General features: G+C 43.1%; 1 protein-coding gene across 3 annotated transcripts in view; it reads left to right on the top strand.

The window, feature by feature from the left end:
- LOC108250420 (E3 ubiquitin-protein ligase RNF31) overlaps positions 1 to 9,627 on the top strand; it is an 82,459-nt gene that overhangs the window by 32,026 nt on the left and 40,806 nt on the right. For 2 of the 3 annotated variants that reach the window (XR_005234589.1, XM_037982055.1), the window contains exon 8: positions 2,471 to 2,604. Coding sequence is in view for 2 of the 3 variants with exons in the window: in XM_037982055.1 (XP_037837983.1) it covers positions 2,471 to 2,604 (134 nt within the window). In the remaining variant the exon portion in view is untranslated. The remainder of the gene's footprint in view (positions 1 to 2,470; positions 2,605 to 9,627) is intronic. The other variant, XM_037982056.1, reaches the window with a different exon arrangement.

Raw genomic sequence — 9,627 nt, 5'->3', positions numbered from 1 at the left:
ATACCTGTACATTCGCTGGTAAATAGATGCGGTGAGGCGATCTATTTTACCTGGAAGCGAGATGCTTGAGGATGCTGACACGGATCTGCGGTTAGGGTGAAGATGGTAAGCCACTGAAGGCTCCACAGTTGGGGGTTCGGCCAGCCCCAACTCACCCATACCTTGTATCTCTAGCTTAGAGAAGCCCTTGGTGGGGAGCTTGCTCCTATATGGGCTAGACCAGAAACGGCTCACTTCTTTTATGCAGGCTGGGACAGCTGGTAAAAGCTGTTTTGCTGATGGTAAGACTGGTGGAAGTCTTTTGCCATCATACAAGTCACGTTCTGTATTGCCTGCATCCTGGGCTGCTGGCCAGGGGATGTTCAGCTTTAAAGCAGCCTGTTTGCACACATTGTACAGGTCGCTGTCTACAGGGGAGGCGATTTCGGCTCCGCTGGGCGGCCTGGACGGTTGAGCCGGGAAGACGTCATCTTCTTCGTCTTCCATGTCTTCCAGTTCGAGGAGGTCTGAGTTTGCGTCACCGTCCGTTTCCTCGATGCCCGTCTCGAGTTCCCCGCTCTCCATGAGACCCTCAAACAGAGGGGGCATGAGCGGGGACTCCTCCTCCATCATGTCCGCCCAGCTCGTAGAGGCTCGCGGTTGATGGTTTTCACCCGCCGGAACAGTTGCTGGTGAAAAGAAACACGGGTCCTGGCTGTTAGCTACAGCTACTCTTAGCCGCCTTTCCAGGATTTTTTCCGGCATCATCGAGCAATGCTGGCACCCGTGAGGGTCAGCCAGAGATGCCTGAGCGTGTTTAGCTCCCATGCAGGCGATGCACACCGGGTGTGGGTCCCTGCCCGAAATGGATGCCCCGCATGACGCTGGGCACGGGCGGGGTGCAGCATCTTTAGCCTTCGGTTCTGACCCTTTGGCAGGAGTGGGAGCCATAGCCATGCCGATAGCTTGCTATAGCTCGTCTTGACACGTTAGCTATAACACCGAGGATAAAGTTCGCTCGCCGCGACACGTTAGCTGAACTTCACCGACTGTTAATGCTAGCGATGTACCGCTAAGCAGTTACTAAGCCCGCCTTTACGCGTCAGCTTAGCCACCCCAAACGTTAGCTACTCTGTTAATGAAAACCGAGTAAGCAGACCGCCTTTACGCGTTAGCTGCCTCAACGCTTGAATAGTATCAAAATGCTTCTTACGAAGCGCTTACCCAGCACATTCCAAGCCAATCATAGTGCTGCATTCAGCGGCGTCTTGTTACGGAGCGCCTACGAACCGTTGAGCAGAGCTAAGCTAGCCTGGGTGCTCCGAGGGAGCTTAGATGTAGATCTCACAGGAAGAAAGCGAGAATGAGTTGAGCGGGGTAGGTTGGCCGTGTTATTGGATGGTGGGTGGAGCCACGGTCACGGCTCAACCTGTCTGTCACAGACAGACGTGATGTCATTGGAGCTTCCGTAGTTGGTCACGCTGAGGCGATTCCCATAGTGAAACACCGAGCGAAGTTAGGAAAAGAACTGATATATAGTCTACAACAGCAGGCTCACTAAGGAGGATAATAAGCTAATTAATTAACAAACCTCAATTTGCCTTGTCAGGCTGCCAACATTACTGTTACTAGCATTGTGTGCAACAGGCATAATTCTGTATACTTATATTTCTTAATAGTTTAGTTGTCACTATATAATTTAAAGTTTAAATTTATTTTTAAAAAATTGCTAATTTTTTTGGTTGTTTTGCAAATTTTAAAAGCTGATTGCAAATAGCTTTAAAATTTGTTCTGAATGCAGGAAAAAAGTGACACTAATTTTAAGCAGTGACTGTGAACATGTTCGCTTGTGTTTCTGTTTATTCATATCTGTAATTTAAATAACTAGAAATACTTATTTTTGTTGTTTTTATAAATAAATAAATTTAATAAATATAATACTATTAAACTTAAAATATATCGTCTAAAATGTATATATTTATGTAACATCAGTATTAGCATTTTTGTTTAAAAATCAAAGCAAATATTTTATGTGATAAATTTTAAGTTTTCGTTTTAATGCTGTGAAACCACAAAACAAAGGTATTTTTACTCAAAGTTATTATGCCTTCATAAACTCCTACCAGCCCGTGGCTACTTCTGATCTCAGTGGTTTCAGTGTGGATTTTAAATACTTGTCATTTCATATCATTAAGTCGAGTCACCGAACCATGACACATGTAAAACTACATGTGGTAGTAGTGGAGAATCATTCACAACACATACTCTGATATTGCTTGAAATGAATGTAGCATTATGTTCAAGGTATGACCAAAATGTCTACAATTGTCATTTCTTAACATAAGAATATTTTAGTCTAAAAATGTTGCATGGAAAGTAGTGAGTGATATGCAATCCTTCAAAAAATTGCCTTAAATGGGAAGAATGTGAGGAATGATGAATGTGTTCAGTCTTTATAAGTGGTCTAACAGTCCTTCCTTTTCTGTTCCAGTTCTTCCACCTGGTGTTGCCTTCACTGCACTAAACTGAACTCGGTTTGTGCTGTACTGTGTGAGCAGTGTGAAAACCCTCGCTTGGAATTCAACAGCTCTAAAATGGATGAAAGTCAGTCTGTCACTCTCAACGGTCTGTCTTGTGTTTGGTAACCCCAAGTTGTTGGGTTTTTTTTTTTTTTAGATTTTGTTTTTGCTCTTTTGGGTTGAGTTCTTCACATGGAAAATGAAATGAGCACAAAATAGTTAAATTTTTAGTATTTTCCTTTCAAACACCACCTGGACTGTCCTAAAAAGAAAATTTTGATTTAAAAGGTTGACTGAACATAGCCACAAGCCTTTGATAAACACATGAACTGATTGATAAGCGTGATTACATAATTACAATGAAATTGTTGTGCCAGATAGATCAAATTTAGGACTACAAGTCCAATTGTGAAAAAGTTGGGACTGTGGCATTTTGGTGTTTTCTCTTTTCCTGTTTGTGTTTGTGTCCTGAGTGGTTGGCAGCCTAAGCACCTCCAGCTGCAGCAGATTCTCCTAACGAGCTCCGTGGGTTTCTAAGCCGGCATTTGAGATCAGATCTTCGCTGAAGCATTACATACTTCTGGTATAGTTTTGTCAAGCCACTCGGTGATCATCTGTTCCCTGAGAATTACTGACCTGAGCGAGTCACCGAACCATCTTCGTGCTGCTGCCTGTCTGCCTCTCACCTCATCCGGATCACTCTCCTGCTCAGAGCCATAACAGACACCTGCCAACATTTACCTGGACACCTGTACCCTCTCCTCCATGCCAGTCTCCACCGATCAACCTTTCTGGATCCTGGTTCCCGCCCACTTGTAAATAAACTGCACTTACGTCTTTGTATATTGGGTCCTGACTGTTTTCTACTGAACTGCTCACCTTTGACTTATCTAGTGCAATCTGATAGTATGCTTCAGCCAAAAGAAATGTCAAAGAGCAGTACTGGTAGAGAACAGGCCGCAAGTGCCCTCGACTTACACACCCAACGTATTAAAGATCATGAAAAATGTCTTCACCAACTTTTCCAGCTACAGCAAACCACTAGTTCTTTCTTAGACCAAGTCGGTCACAGAATAGTGGCTATTGATGACAAATTAGGAACCCTGTTACCATCTGGCTCAGTCAATCCACCTGTAGCTGCTGTCTCGCAACCAATGCCCACTCTACCATCCCGTGAATCAGATCTAAGACCCTCTGAGCTGTTTGAAGGAGACCCTGAAAGCTGCAGAGGTTTTCTGTTGGTGTCAATTAGCCTTCAATCATTCACCCTCTTTATTCCCAACGCATTCCTCAAAAATAACTTATATTGTGTCAACCTTGAAAGCAAAGCCCTCCGCTGGGCCCACGCATTTCTATCATTACATTTTTTGGAAACACTCACCTCTCAGTTGTTTTTGCAGGAGTTTAAATGGGTTTTTGATCATCCCTTCCAGCAAGAGGTAGCAGCCAAACAATTTCTGACGATGAGACAAGGGAAGAAGTCTGTTGCCGAACACTCTCTGGATTTCCAGATAGCAGCCGAAGAGACGGGCTGGGACAAGCTGGTGCTGAGAGGTACATTTGTAAATTCATTGTCTGATGTGATGTAGGACCAACTCGCCTCTGGAGATGAACCTGGAAGTTTGGATGGGTTAATCTCTCTGGCCATCTGAATTGACAATAGACAGAGAGAACGTCGTAGAGAAAGGGACTCCATTTCCCATCTACTCGGTTTCCGGTTTCCGCCCACCGATGGAAGTCGCCTCCAATCAGCTCACTCACCCTGCCGAACCAGAACCGGAACCTATGCAAGTTGGACATACTCGTCTAACTCCCAAAGAATGCCAGAGACATTTTGCTCAGAAGGCACGTATTTATTGTGGAGAAGTAGGACACTTTGTTGCCACCTGTCCGGCCTGGGGAAAAAGGCCAGCCTGCCAGTAAGTCAGGGGATATTGTCGGGTCAGCCATGTTTCTCCCCTGCTTCTTTGCTATCTTTGCCTGCTACCATTATCTCTGGCCTTATTAGACTCCCTATAGCTGCCCTGGTGGACTCAGGCACAGAACAAAATCTCATTTCCAGTGATCTTGTCGAACCGCTTCAATTACCCACTCAGTCCCTCAACTCTCCTTGCACAGTCACAGGAATCACAGTACAAGAACTCACCCAGATTCACCAGAGGGTCACGGATCTTCATGTTGTCAGAAATGACGACATGAAGTTTTTTGTTGTTGACTCTTCTTTCTCTTAAGTGGTATTTGGTTTCCCTTGGCTGACAAAACATAATCCAACCCTCAGTTGATCCGAAAAAAGAGTTGACAAATGAAGTAAGTTCTGTCTTCAAAACTGTTTAAAATCTGCAGTTTCATCCTCTGTTAAAAAAGAAGCCCTGACCGAGGATATAGATCTGTCTAAGGTCCCTTCGATCTATCATGACCTAGCCCGTTTTTAGTAAGCAGAAAACACTCTCACTCCCTCCTCAGACTTTATGATTGTGCTATAGAACTGTTACCTGGTGGCCCTCTCTCCTCGAGCCGTTTATGTAATGTCTGGTGCCGAGAGGGAGACTATGAAAAACTACATTGAAGAGTCATTATCCTCAGGCATCATTCAACCATCTACATCTCCTTTAGGAGCAGGTTTTTTCTTTGTAGAAAAGAAAGACAAAACTCTCAGACCTTGTATAGACTACAGTGGTCTTAATCAAATCACTGTCAAGAATAAATATCCATTACCTTTAATTGACTCTGTTTATGAACAACTCCATTCAGCGGCTATTTATTCCAAGCTCGATTTAAGGAATGCCTATCATTTGGTTAGAATGGAAAACTGCATTCAAGACCCCTATAGGCCAATTTGAGTATTTAGTTATGCCATTTGGACTCACTAATGCTCCTGCTGTTTTCCAGGCACCGATTAACGATGTTTTGAAAGATTATTTTGAACGACTTCATTTTCGTATATTTAGACAACATCCTGATTTACTCCCGTAACCAGCATCAACACGAGGCCCATGTCAGAGCTGCCCTGCAGCACCTTTTACGAAAATCAGTTATTTGTGAAAGCTGAGAAGTGCGAGTTTCAAATTGCGTCTGTATCATGTCTCGGATTTATTTTTCAACAAGGACATTTTCGTACCGATCTAGAGAAGATCCAGGCTGTCGCAGACTGGCCTCTACCTTCAGACAGAAAACAACTTCAGCGATTTCTAGGATTTGCCAACTTTTATTGTCGCTTCATCCAGAACTACAGCAGAGTGGCCACTCCACTGACACAGCTTACCTCTACCCACAAGATCTTCAGTTAGACTCCTGAGGCTGACAAGGCATTTGGTGAGTTAAAAGCTCTATTTTCATCTGCACCCATTTTCTGTCACCCAGATTCTTCCAAACAGTTCATCCTAGAAGTTGATGCCTCTGACCTGGGCATTGGTGCTGTTCTTTCCAAGAGGTTTGAACAGGACAACAAGGTACATCCTTGTGCCTTTTTCTCCTGCTGTCTCTCAGCTACCGAACGAAATTATGATGTTGGAAATGGAGAACTGTCGGCCATTAAGTTGGCACTGGAAGAATGGAAACACTGGCTTGAGGGTACAGAAATACCAATTATTGTCTAGACTGATCATAAGAATTTATCCTATATTCAGAGTGCTAAAAGATTAAATCCCCGACAGGCCCCATGTCCTTGTTTTTTGTCCGTTTTAACTTTTCTATCACCTACAGACCTGGATCCAGGAACATTTAGCCTGATGCCCTCTCCAGACAGTTCTCATCATCTGAAGTCCTCAAGTCCGAAACAAGTATCCTCCCTTCCACGTGTTTTGTTAGTGGTCTCACTTGGGACATCGAAAAGGACATTAAGGAGGCCCAAAAGACTGAACCCAATCCTGGAACCGGCCCTGCAGGAAATACTTTCATACCCAGGTCTGTTGTTGATAAAGTTTTGGACTGGATACACAACCATCGTTTCACCTGCCATCCCGGAATCAGCTGCATGATGATCTTCACTAAAAGGTATTTTTGTTGCCCTACCCTAATTCAGATGTCAGAGATTTTGTTACAGGTAGTCCAACCTGTGCCAGAAACAAAAGCGGCAATCAACAACCCGCTGGATTACTCCAACCTCTGCCCTCTCTTGCACGACCTTGGTCTCATATTGCCTTGGATTTTGTGACGGGCCTCTCACCTTTGGAAGGTAACACAGTCATCCTAACAATAATTGACAGATTTTCCAAAGCAGCTCACTTTGTTCCCCTGGCAAGACTACCCACCGCATTTGAGACAGCTCAACTCCCGTTGAACCATCTTTTTCTTCTCCACGGTATTTCTCTCGACATCGTCTCGGACCGTGGCCCCCAGTTCATCTCCCAAGTATGGAAAGTTTTTCTCCATTCGAAGCCTCACTTGGTTATGCTCCACCTCTGTTCCCCAGTTTAGACACTGAGGTTCTGGTCCCGTCCGTGCAACTTCACCTACGAAGATGCCGTTGCATCTGGAAACAGACCTGTGTGGCCCTCCTGAGATCGGCTCAACAAAACAAGAAATTTGCTGATCACCATCGTTACATGGCCCCGATTATCAAGTTGGACAAAGGGTATGGCTTTCCACCCGAGACATTGGTCTCAAAGACAGCCCAAGAAAATTGGCACCTCGTTTCATTGGCCTATTTCCCATTGAACACAACATCAACCCCTCTGCTGTTAGACTCCGCCTGCCCCCCTCCATCAGAGTTCACCCTACCTTCCATGTCTCACAAATCAAGCCTATTTTTGAAAGCCCTTTCATAAAATACAAATAAAAATAAAATGAGAAATTCAATGATTTCCTTATCTCATAAACTCATATTTTTATTTATTTTTAAACAAAGAAATTGGACCATTTTTAAAACACAAGGTAATTCTAAATGTGATGGCAGCAACACATCTCAAAAAGATTAGGGCAGGACTATGTTTCCCTCTGTAAAGCATTCCCTATTTTTAACAACAGTCTGTAAATGTCCAGAAACTGAGGAGAGCAGGTGATGGAGTTTCTGTAAGGGAATGTTGTCCCATTCTTGTCTGATGTAGGGGTCTAGCTGTTCAACAGTACTGGGTCTTTGCAAGGATCTTTTGTCTTATGACACTCCAACAGTTTTCAGAGGAAGGCTTTTGAACTGTGGCTGATAAATTTCCACTTTGAAGGCAGTGGCATTTTTGTATGGTGTTCACTTATTACTACTTTTTTTTTGTATGCGAGAGCTTTAACCTGCATTTTTATGTGGCACAGCAAATTGTGTTTACAGACAATGATATGTGGAAATGTTCCTGAGCCCATGCAGTGATGTCCAAAACAGAATCTTGAAATCTTTTGATGATATTATAAACTGTAGTTAATGGGATATTCAAAATCTTCCCAGTTTTCCAATGAAAAACATTATTCTGAAGTTGTTCCAGAACTTTTAGACATAGTTTTTCTCAGACTGGTATAACCAATGTATCTTTACATCTGAGAGATTCAGCTTCTCTAAAATGCTTTGACTTTTCCAGTTATTCTAATTAGCTGCAAAATGCTCCTTCAGCCATTCTTTATTTGCAGCATTTTTACACCCATTTGTTGCTCTTGTCACAACTTTTTTTGAGATGTGCTGCTGCCATCAAATTCAGAATTACCTTTTTTTCTAGAATATGGTAGTTTGTTAGTTTAACCTTACCCAACGTTTTTTGGAAATGCGGTTGTACATGTTACAATTCCTTCTACAAATCACAAACCTGATATACAAGTGGAATCAAAGAAATTTAGCCAATGTGGTATGTGTGCAATAAGGAAAGTTAAAGGGGAAATGAAGTGTTTTGAAACTAACTTTGTGAAATGTGGGGCTCGAGTTCCTTTGGCATCTCTCCAGACCCCCCAAAAAAGCTGTTTTTAATTGATACTGTTATTAACAAATCTTATTTCTTCTTCGTCTGCTTCCATTTTCACTGATAAACACTGCAACAGTGACTTTGTCAGTGTCCTACAGCGGCCTGCCACAGTCAGTTCAATAGGAGATCCTACAGTGGGGCTCAGGACGGATTCTGTTCTAACTATCAAATGTATGTGGATAAAAGGGGTCCAAACCAGCTTTGTGTGTGTACCACACACCATGATACCAAACAGTCTCAGGAGCTTAGAAAGAAGTTTATTGCGCAGGATGTTAAAGGTAAAGACTTTAAGAACATCTCCAAGCAGCTTAATGTTCCTGTGACTACAGCTGCACAGATTATTCAGAAGGTAATGTCTACAGGACTGAAGACAGCCTCCCTGGATGTTGCTGCAAGAGGAAAACTGATGACACAATGAGGAGACAAATATTATTATTATTATTATTATTTTGCTACAGTTTTGACAAGCCACTAAGTTTCTGAGAGAATGGCCTGTGGACAGATGAGACAAAACTGGAGCTTTTTGGCATTGAGTCCCATCAGCTCCGTCCACAAGTTCAAAAATAAAATATCCAAAGAAAAGAACTCTGTACCTACAGTGAAACATGGCTCAGTTCTGTTCTCGAGCTGCTTTCTGCATCTGGAACAGGGTGTGTTGAATCTGTGCAGGGTCCAATAAAATCTAAAGACTATCAAAGACATTCTGGAGTGAAATCTGCTGCCCTGTGTTAAAATGCTTGGTCTCAGTCACAGGTCATGGGTCTTGAAACAGGATAATGACCCAAAACGCACAGCTAAGAACACCCAAGAATGGCCAGGAGAAAAACATTGAATTGTTCTGAAGTGGCCTTCTGAGCCCTGATCTAAATCCTGTTGAACATCTGTGGAAGGAGCTGGAACATTCAACACACAAACCTTCAAACCTGAGACAGATGGAGCAGTGGGCCAAAACACCTTTGGACAGGTTCAAAAGTCTTAAGTTACAGAAATCACTTGATGGCAGTGATTGACTCAAAAAGTTGTACAGCAAAGAATAAGGTTAAGGATACAGTCCTTTATGTCAAGGCCAGTTTCATATATATATATATATATATAAAAATTCCCTTCTCACCCTCCGCGGGTGGTCTTGTTTCATCCTCTGAGCTCGGGTCCTCTACCAGAAGCCTGGGAGCTTGAGGGTTCTGCGCAGTATCTTGGCTGTGCCTAGAACTGCACATTTCTGGACTGAGATGTCTGATGTTGTTCCTGGG

The sequence above is a fragment of the Kryptolebias marmoratus genome, linkage group LG20, assembly GCF_001649575.2.
Source record: "Kryptolebias marmoratus isolate JLee-2015 linkage group LG20, ASM164957v2, whole genome shotgun sequence".
NCBI lineage: Eukaryota > Metazoa > Chordata > Actinopteri > Cyprinodontiformes > Rivulidae > Kryptolebias > Kryptolebias marmoratus.
The sequence above is the reverse complement of the archived record's forward strand: the minus strand, read 5'-3'. Positions and strand labels throughout refer to the sequence as shown.